An 18,131-nucleotide genomic window follows, 5' to 3' on the forward strand; every position below is an offset into this window, starting at 1 on the left:
TCATATGGCCCTTGCCCAGTGGCATAACTAGGAATGGCGGGGCCCCATGGCGAACTTTTGACATGCCCCCCCCCCCGACCGACCCCCTCCTACGCATTTCTACGCGTTCTATTATCCCCCATAGTGGCCCCTGCACACAGTATTATCCCCCATAGTGGCCCCTCCACACAGTATTATCCCCCATAGTGGCCCCTGCACACAGTACTATGTCCCACTGTGGACACCCATAAACAATTATTATACTCTGGGGTCTTTTCAGCCCAGTGGTGCACTCTCCCTGCACATTACAGGCATGTTCACACCAAGACGTGCCATAATCTCACCTATCAGTTTAGGGTAGTCCTTAGGCTCCTGTTCACAAAGGTCGTAGTAGGCCTTTTGAGGTTCCACAGTGAGATCAGGTGTCACTACATTGGCCCAGTGATCCCTTGGCAATTTCTCCCACTCAACCACTCGCTTAAAAACTCGAAAATATGCCTCCAAGTCATCAGTGGAGATCATCTTCTGCAGGGAACTCTACACAGCAGTGCAAGTCTGTACCCTCTGGGTCTCTTGCACCAGCACACTCTCCTGCTGTCCTCTGGTCAACCAGAGCCTTGCTAGGCTTAATCAGTGTCTCCATAAGCTTCAAGTTTATCTCCTGACTGCTGAGCCTGCTGTTGTCGCATCTCAGCTTCCATTATGGCTTTTTGCTGCTTTGCCTGAGCTTGCGGATGCTTTACGATGACCTGCCCAAATTGTTTCAAAGTCCTCCATGCTGGCAGGCTCCTTTTTAATCTCTCCTGTAGCTTACACCCAAATACAACTCAGGTCCATAATCAATGGCTGACAAAACAAAGTAATTTTCTTTTCTCAAACATTTTAATAGCTTCATTCTTGGATGAACAGTCAGAAAATTATGACATATAAGGATATTTCAGTATGAAACAAAAGGTATATTTTTTTATTGCATGAACATAAACGTTTTAGAGAAGGTTTTTGGAAACCCATGAAATATACAATGATGGCTCCGGTGTGTGTTCAGTCCCAACATTTCAGAATCCATGAAGGTGGTACAAATACTTGGATACATTTAAAAAGGAGTACGCGAGATAGAATACAAAAAGGGAGGAGTTATTAAAATTTTCATTTGAGCATCTACGCTCCAACTGTTGAGTCACAAATCATACAAATTACCAATTAAAATTTTACATATGGCGGTAACAATAGATAACTGCACCCTGGAATACTGGGGCGCACATACCATCCTGTCTTATACACATACCTAAGAAAGGATGCAAATCTGTAACACTCCGGATGGCTTTCTTCTAACCACAGTCTCAAAGCTTAAAACTGTACAATCGTATCTCCTCTTGGAACAGTTTTCAAAAGTTCAAGTATTTTGAAGTCTGGTGCTTTAGCGACCTCTCCATATAAATCTCCAAGACAAGAGGATATATTGCCAGAAGAGTTTTAAGTCAAGCTTTGTTAGGTCACAGAAGAAGATGAGGTCACTGGACATGGGGTCTCGGCTTTAGAATTAACTTGCCCGTCTGCAAAAGAAACAAAATGTTTGTAGTAAAAGTAGATAAGAAATTATATGACTGATATACTTTCTTCTGACACTTCATAGGTGGTATCTTCAGCCAAATACAGGGGCTGAAGTGAAGTCTGACAGACCTTTTGTCAAAAATCGGTGGAGATAAGTCCTGTACAGAGGACTTCTCTCTCTCTACTGGTTAATTTTTGAAACAGCAGACACCTGACAGACCCCATTATAATCAATGGGATTTGTCGATGTCAGACTGTAGCCGCTGTTTGAGGGGTCCGGCAGCAACTGAAAGCTAACCACTGCTCCTGAGTCCTAAATAGAGATGAGCGAACACTGTTCGGATCAGCCGATCCGAACAGCACGCACCCATAGAAATGGATGGAAGCACCTGTGATGCTGACTTTGCCGGCGGCCGGTCGGCGTCACAGGTGTTTCCATTCATTTCTATGGGTGCGTGCTGTTCGGATCGGCTGATCCGAACAGTGTTCGCTCATCTCTAGTCCTAATATTGTGTGTATTGATGGCAGATGGGCCAAGGTTATGAGGCTTCGGCCTCTTAACAGTTGCAGCACACCACAAGTGGTCTCATAGATCATAGCCTTAATCTACTCCAATTCCTAAATGAGGTAGTAAGGTTAAGGCCCTACATTGCAGAAACACAGTTTCTTTTGTTGCAGATTTTGCTGTGTTTTTTTTAGTCAAACCTAGGAGTAACTACAAAAGGAATGGAAGATATATAGAAAGTACTTAAACTTCTACCTTCTGCTCAATCCACTTCTGACTTTGGCTTGCAAAACCGAAACAAAATCTGCAACAAAAAAAGCTGCGCTTCTGCAACGTGGGGCTTTAGGGTCTAACTCAAGACAGTCTTCTTACATGAAGTAGATTATTCAGCAGTTTTCAAATCACATTTTTTTTTCCTGGTTCCAAACAGGCCATCAACCTATTTCTACCCAAATTTCACAGATTCAAGTCTATGAGGGATCCATTTGGGGAAAAGCGGAGAGGGGTACAAGCTTAGTGTAGAGTAAAGATTTGTGTTGAGCTGTCTTTGTGTTATTCCCCATCCTACTCCCACCTACTTCTCTAAAGTGACAAGCAGGTTGGAAAAAAAAACAAAAAAAAAAAAACGGACAGTGGTGTGTTTATTGGGCAAACAATTCTACACCACAGAGTCACCACTTCTTCCCTAGAAAACTAGCAACGTTAGTAAATTCCCGTTGTGTCCCCTTTAACATGCCATCAAATAAATGTCCTATAAAAATGGGTTACATATGCTGGCTCAGTTCATACTTTATTTTGCATCTATTAAGCTTTAGTTTAATTAAAAATAAGTTCACACATTGTATACCAAATTCTGGAAATACCCCGACAGCTCACAGATGATAGGAAAGATGTAGCAAGCATATGTGCTTACTAAATACATATGTGGTCTGCTGTCATTTACCAGTTTGTTTTAAAGTTATTTACAGTTCTGCCCTACTAAGATCCCTGGAACCTATAGAGACACATAGGTAAGTGAACACCTACTAGAACTCTTCTAAACGCAGTTTCTGCTTCTACTGGCAGCACGATGGCTTACCCTTCGTTCACATCTGCTTTCGGTATTCCGTTCGGGGAGTCCGCATGGGGACCCCCCCTAATGGAATACCGAACGCAACTGCAATCGGTGTGTGCAGTGAAATCACACAGTCCCCATAGACTATAATGGGGTCCGTGTGATTGTGGCACACTGCCTGCATGAATCATGCGGACAGAAAAGTAGATTGTGATCTACTTTCCTCTCCGCAGGGATCATGCGGACATCTGGTGGAAAGCACACAGACCCCATTACAGTCTATGGGGTCCGTGTGCTTTCACTGGCACATAGTTTGCAGCTGCGTTCGATATTCTGTTCAGTGGTGGTGGGGGGGTCCTCATGCAGGCTCCCCCAGACAGAATACCAACACAGATGTGAACAAGGCCTTAGTGCTTAGCACTGTTGTAGCGCTGGGAACCTTCACTAAAATCTGAGGTCAATATCTACATGAAGTTTGCATGTTCCTCCCTTCTCTCCCACATACAAAAAATATTTTGATACTAAAAAAAAAATAAAAAAATATTGGTTTCCAGTAATACAACTGACTCTTGTGGATGCTAGGAATGAGCGCCTATACTGCAGCCACCTACATACAATGTTCCCTACGCTTTGAGTCGCTTGGTGAGAAAAGCGCATCACAAGTGATTGTCATATGGTATAACCAGTAGAATACAGTCATTGACAGAACATGGTTTTGTTTCCCTTGGTTGGATAAATTGTGAACAATACTTCACACAGTCAATGTATTATATACGTACATCATCACATGACATGTTGTATTCTGCTAGAACGGTTCGACATCTCGCTGCTATTCTGAAGAATTGGTAAAGAAAAATAATTTGTAAGCAAAATTAGACCAAATTCTAAAGTACAATGAAGGGGTAAAGATGGAAGGAAATCCATACAGGATATGCTCAATACATTTGTGTCAAAAACAGGACGGGATCCCAGGACAACGACTTTTGGCATGTCCTTACAGGACAGACAGTTGTAGTCATGGAGATCCTGTACAGAGCCAAATAACCATCCTCATTCACTTGAATAATGGTAAAATTGTATTCAATTGTGAACACTGAGGTAGATGATGGTTTTCATGACTGCATCATGAAACCAGAGCAATGGGGACAAGTATTTCTTGGACAACCCCTTTAAGCCAACCTTTGTATGCAAGTAACAAAAGTCAAACAACCCCCCCCCCAAAAAAAAACAAACAAAAAAACCAAAACAAACAAACCATCAAATAACAAAAGGATACATTGACGGCGCCACCACCCTCTTGTGTATACCAGCAAAGAATAGCCCTATTAGTGTTATACAGCTTATTGTAAAGAAGGGATGATTCCATAATGATGTGAAGAATGAAACCTGCAAAGTAAGAATAAGAAAGTATTAGTCCAATTTAAAATGGCCTAAATTTGTCTTTTTCATTTAAAGATGTTTTTCCACAAAATACATTTATCAAATATCTCCTTTTTTACCCTCTGGGATAGGTAGATACCTTTTGGGTCTCTGGATCTATTAGCCAGTTCCAGGCACCAGTGGCCGTACAAACAGAAACTACAATGAGAATCACTGGTAGAAGAAGAAGAAGAGAGAAGAGCCAGATTATAGTAGAATGTTACTAGTTATAACATATCTATTTAGATACAATATCTAGATGCAGCACAATGGTGAATATACATATTTAGTTATTTATTAATAAGCTTTATTTGTGATGTGCCAGAAGTCCAATGGACAGCCAGCAACAGACCTTACTTTGCTGCTGACTTGCTGGCTGGTCAATCATTTAGCATGGATTCTTTCACACCTCACTGACCAGCTGTACAGTTATGCTACTAAAGATAAGTGCAGGAGTGCGGCATCAAGAACTACAAGGGGGTTGCACTGACGCTTCATGCAACTACCTCAAATACATTTTATTTATGTTCAAATTTATATGGCATCGTCTTCAAGAAGATCTAGGCTGCAGGGTCTTTGCCAGGATAAAACAGAGAGCAGCACTGTGGTAAAGTTTTTTTTTTAGAACAAAATAAAAAAAAAAATAAATATTTGACTTGCCACGATTTCTAGATGTGCACTCCTGCAGAAAACACCAGCTCGACAGGCAGATACGCTGCAGAACTTCCCAGAAATTCTGCTGCATGGTCACACTATATGCCCCCAATCTAAGGCCCCCTCACACGGAGTATACGCTGGCTGATTCTGAATGTCTAAACGATCCAAATCAGCGGTGTTTAAAACAAATCCCATTGCTTTCTATGGGAGCCGGCATACGTGTGCTCCCCATAGAAATAAATGGAAAAAAAAGCAGCCCATTCATTTCTATGGGGAGCGCATATATACCGGCTCCCATAGAAAGCAATGGGATCTGTTTTAAACGCCGCTGATTCTGAACATTTAAACGTTCTGAATCAGCCAGCGTATACTCCGTGTGAAGGGGCCCTTATAAAGTAAAAAAAAAATGGAAACATAACATTTGGAACTTACTTCTCCAACGTCCAGTTGCAGGTTGTAAACACGAAACATATTCTGTGAGCCTTCGCTCAAAAGCCTTTAGATCTAGACAGAGACCAGGTACAACATCATTGCCTAACGAAAAAGGAAAATGTTTGTTCTCGTACCATGTTAGCCAGTGGGTAGGAAATATAAAAAAACAAAACAAAAAAAACTTGATAGTCTTCAGTAATTGATACCTTTTTAATGGCTAACTAATAATGATGACAGATTACAACGTTTCGGAACTCTAGGGTCCTTTCTCAAGTAAATTCCGAAATGTAGTAATCTGTCATCATTATTAGTTAGCCATTAAAAAGGTATCAACTACTGAAAACTTATCAAGTTTTTTTTTTTTTTTTTTTTTTTTTATAGGACGAAAAAGGAGCAAGGATTATCAAGACTGCCAAGGAAAACACAAGTCTTGATAAACCAGCCCCCATGTGTTTAGGGGCGATTGCACCATTCTAGTGCTGCACTAGAATAGAATTTTTTTTAAGAAAAAGACAAAATCAAAACACACCACATAATGCACTTCTAAACGCCCCTATGTTTGCTTTAGAAATACCAAGGGCACCCAATGGACTTCAATGACAATAACAGAGTTTATAAGATATCCATCATTGGTATGGTGTTATACTGGATCAACTAGCAAAGCATGCTGCTCTATTTCGGCTGTCATACGTGACAGAGTCCGTGACCCAGGGCTATAACACCACTGATCTTTTTAACAAGTTTTGATTTTCTAGTATCACTTATTTCATTAATAAATTTTGCAATGTACATATGCAGGCTCTTTTATAATGCCTAAAAGTTGAGGCGGAACAAGGGGTCATTTATATGCATCGGCTCCCAATCCCCACTGGTGGTATCTCTGGAAATAACGTAGGTAGAACTGTTACCCTCCACTTTTATGTCACCTAAAGCATTGTTCTATTTAAGAAGGTCCAAGAGCCTCAGCTCTCCCGCAATGTAGCCAGAGCCTGACCCTACATACCCCCACTGACACTTGTGTACAGATGTCAGTTCAAGGGTAAAAATTAAAAAAGTGGTGCAGGATTTTGCAGAAAGGGACACAATTCATAAATCAAGTAGATTACAACATTTATTAACACCATAAATGCTGCAAAAAAAAAAAAGAAAGAAACTAGATCATAAGTTTCAGTAATATATAATAAATCCTAAAATATTATAATAATCAGAAATACAAGTAAAAGAATATGAAAGCAGCATTAACCCTTCTTGAGCCCAAACTAATGAACACGTGTAGCCACCCACGTCTATACATCTCCATGGTAGCACTCACACCTATAGCGCCCCCCCCGGGCCACAGAATAACACATGACATATACACGGTCACCCCCATGTTTCCCGGACCCCCCACTATGCCGCACCTTCTGCCTGTTCCAGAGAGTTCATGTCTGGCTTAGTTCCTGTTTTCTGGGGCCCCCCCTTATGTAATGCTCTTGTAACAGCCTCAGTGATTGGTCCACTCTCACCAGCCCATTCATCTGATTGGCTTCACATGCCCCGCCCCGATAGTACCTCCCGTCTATAGTGTACGGTTGTATCGCTAATACGTCATAAGTCGGTGCCAAGTCAAAGCTGTGTGGCGTCAGTGGCGCATCTGATTGGAGGGCACGGCTGTCAGTCTGCGGGATGAAGCACGTGATTGGTTGGGATGTATCGGGGGTGGGCTATCTCACAGGAAAGGAGGACAGCGTTGCTGATGGTCAGTATGGTTATGTGCTAATATAGGCCGTAACGGGGGAATATTGGGATTGCATAGAGTTGCCGTGCCTGTGACTGCTGTGGTGTGTGCGTGTGACTGGGCTGCGTGTACTCATGTGTTTGCAGCATGTGGGTCTGGGATTCTGCATGCTACCTGCTGATTCTCTGTGTAACTTCCCAGTGTGGTCTATCACAATGTGGAGAACTCCTATAGACTGCACCTTCCTTCACTATATTATTCTTTATAGTACAAGTCTCTGTGCTCATGTTTTAGGCAGGTTATAATGTGCGTTTAGGACCTGTTCACACAGCTGATTTTTATGTGGATTTCAGTGCCTATTCTGCATGCATTGTACCTTCTGTTGTATACTATAAGAACTATACTATAGCTCACAGTGTGCAGATGAAGTCTACGCTGCAGAAAGTATATCATTAACATGGAAGGATACCTTCACATTCATGTTGCAATGTCTGCCTGAAATTGTTAGAAGAAATAGTTCTGCACACTCAGTTTTATTTGCTACTTTTAGTTTAAAAGCAACGAAGACCCCATTATAGTCAGAGGAGTACATCTCATTTCATATGTAACCAGAACAAGGAACAGTCGATGCTTATATGAACCTACCCTAAATTCTCAAGGTGGTTTCCCTCCCAGACGGGCACTTGTTACCTTTTTAGTATGAAAGGTTGGCTGCCTGAGCATGCCTTTAAAGGGAGTCTATCACTGCCCCCAGCTTCTTTAAACCATTCCCATAGTGCTGTAGATGCTGTTAGCAGAATAAAAACCATACCTTTCTCATGTTTCAGAGCCCCAGGGATGTGGAGAAAAAGCACTTTTAGGCTAAGGCTCAAAAGCGCTGCAGGAAAAACCGCAGCGGCATCACATTGCGGTTCTTCCTGCAGTGCTTTAGACAGAAAGTTTGCAGAAGTTTGCTGTGGACTTTCTGTTTCAATTATACCTGTGGGGAAAACGTCAGTGTTTCCATAGGAATAATTGACATGCTGCAATTTCCAAAACTGCACTGTTTTTGGAAATCGCAGCGTGTCTGTTCTGAGATTTTTACTGCAAAGTGGGCATGGGATTCGCTAGAATCCGATCCACTTTGCCCTAACTGTAAAATGCCACGATTTTTCCTGCGGCGTTTCCATCATGGGCAAATCGTGGTGTTTACGTCCCGTAGGGCCTCAGCCTTATTCTCTATTCAAATAGGGATCATGGGACAGGGAGAGTTTTCTTCAGGCACTCAGCACTGCTGCATCACTACTGAACACGCCCATTCTGCATTCAGCTCCTCCCCTGGACAGTGGGATGAACCCAGGGGAACGAGCTGAATGCAGGTTGGGCTTTTTAGACATAGAGAAGAGAGGATCTTGTAACCAGTGCTGTTATTGGCTTAGTGGCCATAAAACATGGGCCACTGTATTCACGTAATCCCTTTATACATAATAGGGGATATGTGTCTGATCACTCAGACTGTCAGCTACCTATAAATGCTGCATATGAGTGCAGTAGTCATGCACATGCGTGGCCACTATTTCATGAACTTCTATGTAGTTGCTGGGGTACACTTTCCCAGCAACCCCATATATTATAATGGAGTGATGGCTATGCGTGTACTACCAAACCAGTCACATGTTCCCATGATTGTAGGGGTCTTAGTGGTCAGATCCTCAATGATCAGACACTTTTGTCTTCATATGGTTGGACAACTGTTTTAAAGAAGTTTTCCCAGCTAAAATATTGCTGACCTGTTCTAAGGATTGTCATGGCTAAACCAAGAGAGTGCAGCTTACGCTAGGTTCACACCTGCGTTCAGGGTCTCTGTTCTGTGCTTTCCGTCTTCTGCATGCCAGAAGACGGAAACCACAGACCGGGTCTGGCCGTGAGTGGCGGTGAGCGTTTTATGCTCTCCGCCGCAAAACCGTTTTTTTTTAATCCGGACACAGAGTACTGCATGTCCGACTCTGTGTCCGGATTATAAAACCCGGTTTCGCGGCGGAGAGCATAAAACGCTCACTGCCGCTCACGGCCGGACAGCTTTCTCACCCATTCAAATGAATGGGTGAGAAAGACTCCTGCAGGTTTCCGTCTCCTGCTCTGTTTTATGCAGGAAACGGAAACCTGCAGTACGGAGAGGAGAACGCAGATGTGAACGAGCCTTTAGTTACCATTGCTGATCTGATCTGCAGTAAGCTATTCTGACCACTGCAGACATAATGGAGCATTCTGTTTCCTTCTCCATTCTCCCTGTATCAGTTGCTCAGAACAACTGGTTGGTGGGGGTGCCATTGATCTGATATTGATGAAAACCCCTTTAATATTTTGTAACAGACTAAACCTACTATGCATACAGGTTCCTGGGTTGTGATCAAGTTACTGGCCACTGTAAGATAATTCAGAGCTTGTCCAGTCTTATGACAGCACATTTTCCTATTAGATATGTATAATATATAACTATATCTTCTTTCTTTGTCTTCACACCTTGCCTGGCTCCAGCTATGATGATTCACGGTTTCAGAAGTAGCAATCAAGACTTTAGTTTTGGACCATGGAAAGTCACGGCCACCAAAACGCATATCATGAAGTCAGCGGATGTGGAGAAACTGGCAGAAGAAATGCACATGCCTTGTCTTCCTGAGATGATGTTTGGGGACAATGTCTTAAGAATTCAACACTCCTCTGGTTTTGGTATTGAGTTCAATGCCAAGGATGCACTAAAAAGAGTGAATAAGAACCAGGGAGCTGTCAAAGTAGCTTGTGCAGAGGAATGGCAGGAAAGTAGGTCAGAAAGTGAACATAGCAAGGAAATTGTGAAGCCTTATGACTGGACATATACAACCGATTACAAGGGAACCTTGCTGGGTAATGACCTGACGTTTGATGTTGTTCCTACGACAGAGCGTATCAATACGGAAAAACTGAAGACGAGAGAAGAGATCAAGTTTTTTGAGGAAGTTTTACTGTTTGAAGATGAACTCCATGATCATGGAGTGTCTAGCTTGAGTGTGAAGATCCGAGTCATGCCTTCCAGCTTTTATCTTCTCCTCAGGTTCTTCCTCAGGGTGGATGGCGTTCTTATCAGAATGAATGACACTCGTCTTTACCATGAGTCCGACAAGACATTCATGTTGAGAGAATACACATCCAGAGAGAGTAAAATCAGCAACCTAAGTCATGTGCCCCCTCCTCTATACACTGAGCCTAATGAAATCTCTCAGTACTTGCCCATTTCAGAAACCATTTATGAAAAGTTAGAATTTCCTGCATTACCACAGACAGACATCGTTGCCTCTCCTGGTCCAGTAAGCCACACCGCACCCTAAAAGCGTAGCTAGTTGAGAGTCACAATGGCTGTACAATCCTTCACTGTGAATACTCACTCCCTATACATTACCAAATGTTACATTGATGCTGACATAAATACATTGGTTTTTTACATGTTTCACCTCTACAAGATGCCTTAGTTTGTGTATTTTCATGAGTAATAAACCGATCATGGAAATATGAGTGGATTAGGTAGAGCTCAGTAAACTGTGTGCTGTCGGCCGAGCAGTGTATTCATATGTTTGCTCATAGATCACATCTTTTTCCAAACTTATTAATTTTTGCTGACTTGCAACCTCCTCAACAGATCACTCTGGTACATTAGAAAGTATTAAGGTCTTGCTTGGTTTGATAAGACCTTCTACTCCCCCCTGGCCTTCCATAAAGATAATTTAATAAAAAAATGGAGAAAAATCATTCTGTGTTTTCTTTGACTATGCGCATGCCGGTTTTCTAATGAAAGACGTTACCCAGTTGGTTCAGTGTATCTGAAATGGAAATTTCTTAAACCTAAGGTACAATAATTATGAAAACTGCTCCAAAGTTTGGTTTTTAGTTCTGGTCCAAGAAGCTTAAATGGATATTCCCACCAACATATCCATTTCTAAGTTTGTATATAGTTAACCGGTTTCAGGACTGAGCTAATTTTCGTTTTTGCATTTCTGTTTTTCCTTCCCCACGTTTCAAGAGCCATGTGTTTATCAATCAGTTTTTTTTTTTTTTATTTCCTATACTCTGGGTCCAAAACAGACAGCACACAGTTGGCTGTTTGATATTTTCACAGACCCATAGACTACAATGGGGCTTCATGGTCTACAAAATGGAAAAGGCATGGATGTTTGTGTGCCTTTAAATTAAAGGGGCATGTGAGTAATGTGGATATTACATGTACACAAACTGCTATCTTACATTGAAAGGGTGAAATTTGTAGAAAAACTTCAACTAATTCCACATTCAACACAAATTTTTCTGCTGAGTTGGACTGGGATTAAATGAGTAACATAATGCCTCCTGGTCCTCTTTGGACCTCCACCACTATTACAATCTAGACCTTGGAATTGGTGCCATATTAATGTTCTTGACAGGGGCGTAATAGAGGGGGGTGCAGAGGGTGCAGTCGTATCGGGGGCCCAGGAGCCTTAGAGGGACCATAAGCACTGGCATCCGTATTGAGATTGCAGCTTTCATCTAAGCCCATAAACCAAGGAGACCCACAGATTACTATAACCACACTAAGGGTGATTAAACTCCTTAATCCAAGAAGCTCCGTGTGAACTTACCCTCAGGCGTGGCTACACTGCACCTTTTTGACTGGCTTTTCACAGGATGTTTTGTTTGTGTTTTTAGAGCGTTTTGTAAAATGCATTTGAAAACCAAAATTCAAAAACGTTTTTAAATGTAAAAAAAAAGATGTATAGTTTAAAAATAAACAAACATCAACGCCACACAATTACAAAATTAATATTTTTTCATTTTTCCCAGACTGAACTTGGTCATGTAAGTGCATCATTGTAGGTTTACTTTACTGAGTGGACACAAAGCCGTGAGTTCAATTCCATAGTGATTGGGCTGTTTGTAAGCTTACTGAATTATAACTCAGTATGCAGCAAGTTCCATTCACACGGTCAGTCCAGGAAATGCTGCCAGCACTCAGATCATATTTCATGGACAGAACACAGTAGTGTAAATGATCCCTTATCATTCCACATTTGTTACTACTTGCAGCTGCTGCTTTGTTAATTTCTGGGGTTTATTTTCTTTAAATAAATACATGTGGTTTTTTTTTACCTAGTTTTACAGAAAGCCCGAAACAACCTAGCCTTTGTAGTGCCACTGATTGTAGTCATCAAGGGACAGCTACAATTCAGTGGCCCATATGTAGATTGTGAGCCCCACATAGGGCTCACAATGTACATTTTTCCCTATCAGTATGTCTTTGGAGTATGGGATGGAAATCCATGCAAACATGGGGAGAGCATATAAACTCCTTGCAGATCTTTTTTGCCCTTGGCAGGATTCGAACCAAGAACTCAGCGCTGCAAGGCTGCAGTGCTAACCACTGAGCCACCATGTGGCCCTACCAGCAGTATGTGATCTGTCAGGATCTGACACATGGACCCTACACAGATAATCTGTTTTAGCAGCTTCTGGTGCCGGAAGCCACTAGTGGATGGCCAGTGTCTGCAGTGCAGCTCCTATTTAAGTAATAGGATTGGTGCAGAAGCCCTAGCCACTGCATAGTGGAGGTTTCAGTAAACTGCAGGGCCTGATATACCATTTATACCAGGGATAGGGAATCTTCGGCTCTCCAGCTGCTGTGAAACTACAACTCCCAACATGCTCCATTCACATCGATGGGAGTTCCAAGAACAGAAGAGCAAGTATGCATGCTGGGAGTTGCAGTTTTGCAACAAATGGAGAGCCGTACGTTCCCTACCCCTCATTTAGACCTCATTAGGGCGGTGTCAGACAGAAGAAGGTAAGGGATGTGATTCTGAGCTCTGACACTAGCTGTCTCTGATTGGAGCTCTCAATCACACACACCCGCCCCTCTGACATTACTGAGCTTAAATAGCACATCAAACACCAAAACTACCTGCACTTGTTGCTCGGGCTAGAGAAAAAATTCCAACTACGCTGGAAGTGAAGTGGCATTTATTAACAGATGCTAAGTACCGAAGTTGGTAGAGGTGGTGAAAGGTCCTCTTTAATATTGTGGTTACAAAAAGACACTGGTATAAACGTGGTGCATCTACTATGAGGACAAGTTTTTCAACTTGCTATACAGGTGAGAGTGGATTTTCAGAAAAAGGGGACATGGCTTAAATGACCCCTATGTGCTAAAATTGTGTTGTGGCTCAAAGTAAATCAGCTAAAAGGTGATATAAACTGACCCTTGGTTCACATCTGCGTTTGGTAATCTGTTCAAGGAGTCCGCATGGGGACCCCTTGAACGGACTACCGAATACATTTGCAAGTGGCGTGCAGTGACTATAATGGGGTCCTTGTGCTTGCGCCAAGATCTCCACACGAGTCATACGGACAGAAAAGTAGATTGTGAAGCACTTTCCTCTCTGCATGTTCCCTGTGGAGATCTCGCGGCAAGCACACGGACCCCATTATAGTCTATGGGGATCCATGTGCTTTCACTGCACACCGCTTGCAATTGCGTTTTGTTAGTCCGTTCGGGGGGTCCCCATGCGGACTCCCCTGAAAAGATTACTGACGCAGATGTGAACGAGGCCTTAGTCAAGGGCCCTTGCACATGAGTCCCATCCATGGAAAACGGTCATGCGGTGGCCATAAACTGAACTGAACTCACCTGTGGCAAGCCAGATCATGCAGCATCAGTCACTGTGATAAATCTAGCAAATTTTCAAGCAGCCTTAGTTTACACTATCTAACTATTCATAAATCTGGGCCAGTTTATTCACTTAGAGAGCAGTTGCAGCTCGATAGTTAAAATGAATCAGTAGGGCTCAAAATGTTATATTGTAAACTTAGGCTAAATGCACACAAGGTGAGAAACATCCATTTTTCACGGCCATCTTGCACCTGGATCCCCCATTTTCATTGTATGAAGGGATCTGTGAAAACAGCCAAAAATAGGACAGGACCTATTTTTTGACAATCTGTGACAATGGACAGTCAAAATAAGGTTCATGTGAATAGCCCCCATTTGTTGAATTAATGTGACCACCATATTAACGCTGCAGTGTGACGTCTGTTAAAAATGTAGCTTTATACAATTTGCTTTTATACTTGTAGTAATATATATGACTTCTGAGTACTATCATTCCTATCTTATATCTTACAGTCATGAAAGAGAAAATATAGAAAAGAGTGTAGTTTCTAACCTTAAAGGGGTTGGCCACTTTCAGACCAATATTGACAAACAAATGTACAATAAAAAGATATACAATTTTCCAATATACTTTCTGTATCAATTCCTCACGGTTTTCTAGATCTCTACTTGCTGTCAATCATTCTGTCACTTCTAGTGGATAAAAGTCTGACCATGGTCATGTGATATACAGTCCATGGTCATGTGATGAGGGGACAGGTGCCGCTCGTTACAGTCACAGCACAGTAATCAGACATCTGCCTGGTAACGAGCTGTGCACCTGTGTACTCATCACATGACCATGGACCATAAATCACATGACCATGGACCATAAATCACATGACCATGGCCAGAGTTTTATCCTCTAGAAGTAACAGAATGAATGACAGCAAGCCGAAATCTAGAAAACTGTGAGGAATTGATACAGAAAGTATATTGGAAAATTGTATATCTTTTTATTGTACATTTGTTTGTCAATATTAGTCTGAAAGTGGCCAACCCCTTTAAGGCTAAGGCCCCACATGTCATCCCGCAGCACAAAAAGTGCTGTGGGAAAAAACACGGTGGCAACGCATCGTGGTTCTTCCCGCAGCGCTTTAGACAGAAAGTTTGCGGAGTTTTCCTCTGCGGACTTTCTGTTACAGCTATACCTATGGGGAAACATTTTCCGTTTCCGTAGGTATAAGTGACATACTACAATTTCCAAAACCGCATCGGTTTTTACCGTGTCCACACCGCTGTTTTTACTGCAAAGTGGGCATGGGATTTCAGTAGGTAGAAATGACATGCTGCAATTTCCAAAACCGCACTGTTTTTTTTTTTACCGTATTCGCACCATGGTTTTTGCTGCAAAGTGGGCAAGGGATTGCCTAGAATCCCATCCACTTTGCCCTTACTGTAAAACGCCGCGATTTTTCCCATGGCATTTTCGGCACAGGCAAATCTCGCTGTTTCTGTTCTGTGGGGCCCCAGCATAAAATAGATATCTGAGACTGGAAAGAATTGGGGTAGAGGTAGGCATTGGAATAAAATAAATAAATAATAATTTACCTGTTGAATACCGTGTCTGCAGAGGTCACGTGTATGACTACACAACTACAGCCATCTAAACATAGGCTTGCCTGGAGTATCACAGCTGTGGGAATTTAACAGTTAAGTATTGCTCTCCTGTCTCTGCCCCAATTTTGTGACTTGGACGACACCATTAGGGTTCACACTGGGCAAGAGGGGGCGGATTTTGGCGCTAAATCCAAGTCAGAATCCGCCCCCTCACAATAGAGGTCTATGCAGACCGCTAGCTTCCTTTTTGCGAGCTGCCCTTTCTTCAGGCGGATTCCTCGGCTGATTCAGCTGTGGCGTCCACTTTGCGGCAGCACCCTCCAGACTAGGCCCATTCATTTGGGCCTACTCCATATCGGAAAGCTGCGACTGTGGAAAGCCGCAACAGCTGTGGCAAGCACATTTTGGTCCTATTCTGACACAGCTTCCTGCGTCAAAATCAGGACCAAAGTACGACATCCTGTGCCCCGTATGAACGGGGCCTTAGGGCCCCTTCACACGGAGTATACGCTGGCTGATTCTGAACGTGTAAACGTTCCGAATCAGCGGCGTTTAAAACAGATCCCATTGCTTTCTATGGGAGCCGGCATACGTGCGCTCCCCATAGAGATGAATGGAAAAAAGCAGCCCATTCATTTCTATGGGGAGCACACGTATGCCGGCTCCCATAGAAAGCAATGGGATCTGTTGTAAACGCCGCTGATTCGGAACGTTTACACATTCAGAATCAGCCAGTGTATACTCCGTGTGAAGGGGCCCTTAGGGTCTATTCACATGGAGGAAAATGGTGAGGAATTTGGTGTGGAATTTCAGTACTGAAAAAAAAGCCTCCCATTGACTTCAATGGGTGCCTTTTTCTGTTAGAATTGCACATTGTGGTTCTTCCGGCAGCGCTTTGAACAGAAAATTCGCTTAGTTTTCCTCCGCGGACTTTCTGTTACAATTATATCTACAGGAAAGCCGCCGGCGTTTCCGTAGATATAATTGACATGCTGTGATTTCCAAAAACGTGTCAGTTTTCGAAATCGCAGCGTGTTCATGCTGCGGATTATAACGCAAAGTGGGCATGGGATTCACATGAATCCAATCCACTTTGCTGTTACTGTAAAGCGCTGCAATTTTTCCCACAATGTTTCCACCACGGGCAAATCACGGCGTATCCGGTCCGTGGGGCCCTGGCCTAAGGCAGCACCTAAAGCCCCACTATAGATTACATTGTGACTTGCTGCACATTTTTGAAGTGCTGTACTATAGCATCTCATATGTCATGTTAGGATCGACCAGACAGACAGATACTTTATGTTGAAGTTTATTTAATAAAGGGGGTGCCCTGAACACCTCCTGTGAATTCCGTAACTATGCATCATTTAGCTCTGTGCTTTTACATAAACCAATCCCTTAGCACAGCCTCTCCCAATTTTGCCTGAGATCTGCTTCTCAAATATCACCCTATGTAGGGCTATCTCAGGTTGACATATTTGCCTTAAAGGGGTTATCCGGTCTCTAACATTGATGGCCTATTCTTAGTCACTTATACCAAGACTGCACAATTGGAGGTATTCTTTACATACCTCTAGCCATGGTCCTCACTTGCTGTACAAGCTAGGCGTACCAGTGTGGGTACTGCAGTGCTGTCCCACTGAAATCTCTGCAGCAGTGTTGGAGTACACTCGCTGCTACAGTTTGTACCGTTTGTAAACAATATCGCTATCGGGTTGTCTCTGTACCTGCTGTCCTGTGTGGATCCCAGGTGTCGGACCCCTGCAGATCTAATATTGATGGCCTATCCTAAGCACATAGGCCATCAATGCTAGAAATTGCATAACCCTCTTTAACCTAAGCCTGGGCCTACATGGCAGCTTTGGCCTTAACTTCAGTTGTGTGACCTAAGATAGTTGGGTTATCCTGTGACTTCAACACTAATAGTGTGCACAGACCATGACTTCAAGTCAAACATTCCTCAATTTTTGCAAATACAAGTTGCGCTTGCAGCTCCATACTGTGTGCAGGGTCCACTATGGAGTATAATACTGTGTGCAGGGTCCACTATGGGGCATAATACAGCGCGTAGGAGGGTCGGTCGAGGTCTTCGGCATCGGGGGGGGGAGAATGTCAAAAGTTCGCCACAGGGCCCCGCCATTCCTAGTTACGCCACTGGACTGGACGTCGTGGTCATGGCTCCATTTACTAACATTAGTAAGATGTTACACTTTGGGACTAGAAGTCCTGGTCGAGGCTCCATTCAATGACATTAGTGAAGGAGTTACAGTGACCTGGTGACCTTTGCATGCCACAGTTCCATAAAGCCTTAACCTTGTAGTGGAATGACTCCAGTTTATGAGGTAAATTATTGTAAGATTATTCTCTGTAATGTCACATCGTACAATCCTCCCACGTAATACCGCAGCTCCATACAGGAACCTTAGTAAATAATTCCATTGCGTAGTGGTAGACTCTCCAAACTAAAGCGAACTCCCATTGAGAAGGAGGGCGCCTCTCACCTCCCAACCGCTAGGGGTCAGTGTTCGTTTGGCTCTCACTTATTTCCCTTCCCAATCTCTATCTGTCT

The 18,131-nt window shown here is 42.9% G+C and overlaps 2 protein-coding genes across 3 annotated transcripts; one reads left to right on the forward strand and one right to left on the reverse strand.

The window, feature by feature from the left end:
• Positions 1 to 890: 890 nt before the first annotated feature.
• On the reverse strand, positions 891 to 7,110 carry CNEP1R1 (CTD nuclear envelope phosphatase 1 regulatory subunit 1). Of its 2 annotated transcripts, none has more exons than XM_075280575.1 (6): positions 6,998 to 7,110; positions 5,598 to 5,669; positions 4,609 to 4,682; positions 4,366 to 4,475; positions 3,869 to 3,923; positions 891 to 1,532 (listed from the first exon to the last, which is right to left on the reverse strand). In XM_075280575.1, exons 1-6 carry the CDS (start codon positions 7,020 to 7,022, stop codon positions 1,491 to 1,493), a joined length of 378 nt encoding a protein of 125 aa, XP_075136676.1. In that variant the 5' UTR covers positions 7,023 to 7,110; the 3' UTR covers positions 891 to 1,490. The 2 variants fall into 2 exon arrangements, with proteins under 2 accessions (XP_075136676.1, XP_075136675.1); XM_075280574.1 differs by having other exon boundaries at positions 5,598 to 5,699; positions 6,998 to 7,041.
• A 120-nt stretch (positions 7,111 to 7,230) lies between these two features.
• On the forward strand, positions 7,231 to 11,059 carry TIPRL (TOR signaling pathway regulator). The gene is made up of 2 exons (XM_075281837.1): positions 7,231 to 7,335; positions 9,832 to 11,059. The coding sequence occupies exons 1-2, from the start codon at positions 7,263 to 7,265 to the stop codon at positions 10,656 to 10,658; spliced, it is 900 nt and encodes a 299-aa protein (XP_075137938.1). The 5' UTR covers positions 7,231 to 7,262; the 3' UTR covers positions 10,659 to 11,059.
• The last annotated feature ends 7,072 nt before the right edge of the window (positions 11,060 to 18,131 follow it).

The sequence above is a fragment of the Leptodactylus fuscus genome, chromosome 7, assembly GCF_031893055.1.
Source record: "Leptodactylus fuscus isolate aLepFus1 chromosome 7, aLepFus1.hap2, whole genome shotgun sequence".
Taxonomy (NCBI): domain Eukaryota; kingdom Metazoa; phylum Chordata; class Amphibia; order Anura; family Leptodactylidae; genus Leptodactylus; species Leptodactylus fuscus.

What these genes read in the sequence shown, in the direction of transcription:
- CNEP1R1 (XM_075280574.1), bottom strand. Translation starts at nt 7,022, where the DNA reads ATGAACTCTCTGGAACAGGCAGAAG. An exon ending in CTCTCTGGAACAGGCAGAAG is followed by an intron (nt 5,700 to 6,997) that starts GTGCGGCATAGT and finishes CTTTTTCGTTAG; the next exon opens with GCAATGATGTTGTACCTGGT. An exon ending in TGCAACTGGACGTTGGAGAA is followed by an intron (nt 4,683 to 5,597) that starts GTAAGTTCCAAA and finishes TTCTTCTACCAG; the next exon opens with TGATTCTCATTGTAGTTTCT.
- TIPRL (XM_075281837.1), top strand. Translation starts at nt 7,263, where the DNA reads ATGAAGCACGTGATTGGTTGGGATGTATCGGGGGTGGGCTATCTCACA. An exon ending in GGAGGACAGCGTTGCTGATG is followed by an intron (nt 7,336 to 9,831) that starts GTCAGTATGGTT and finishes GCCTGGCTCCAG; the next exon opens with CTATGATGATTCACGGTTTC.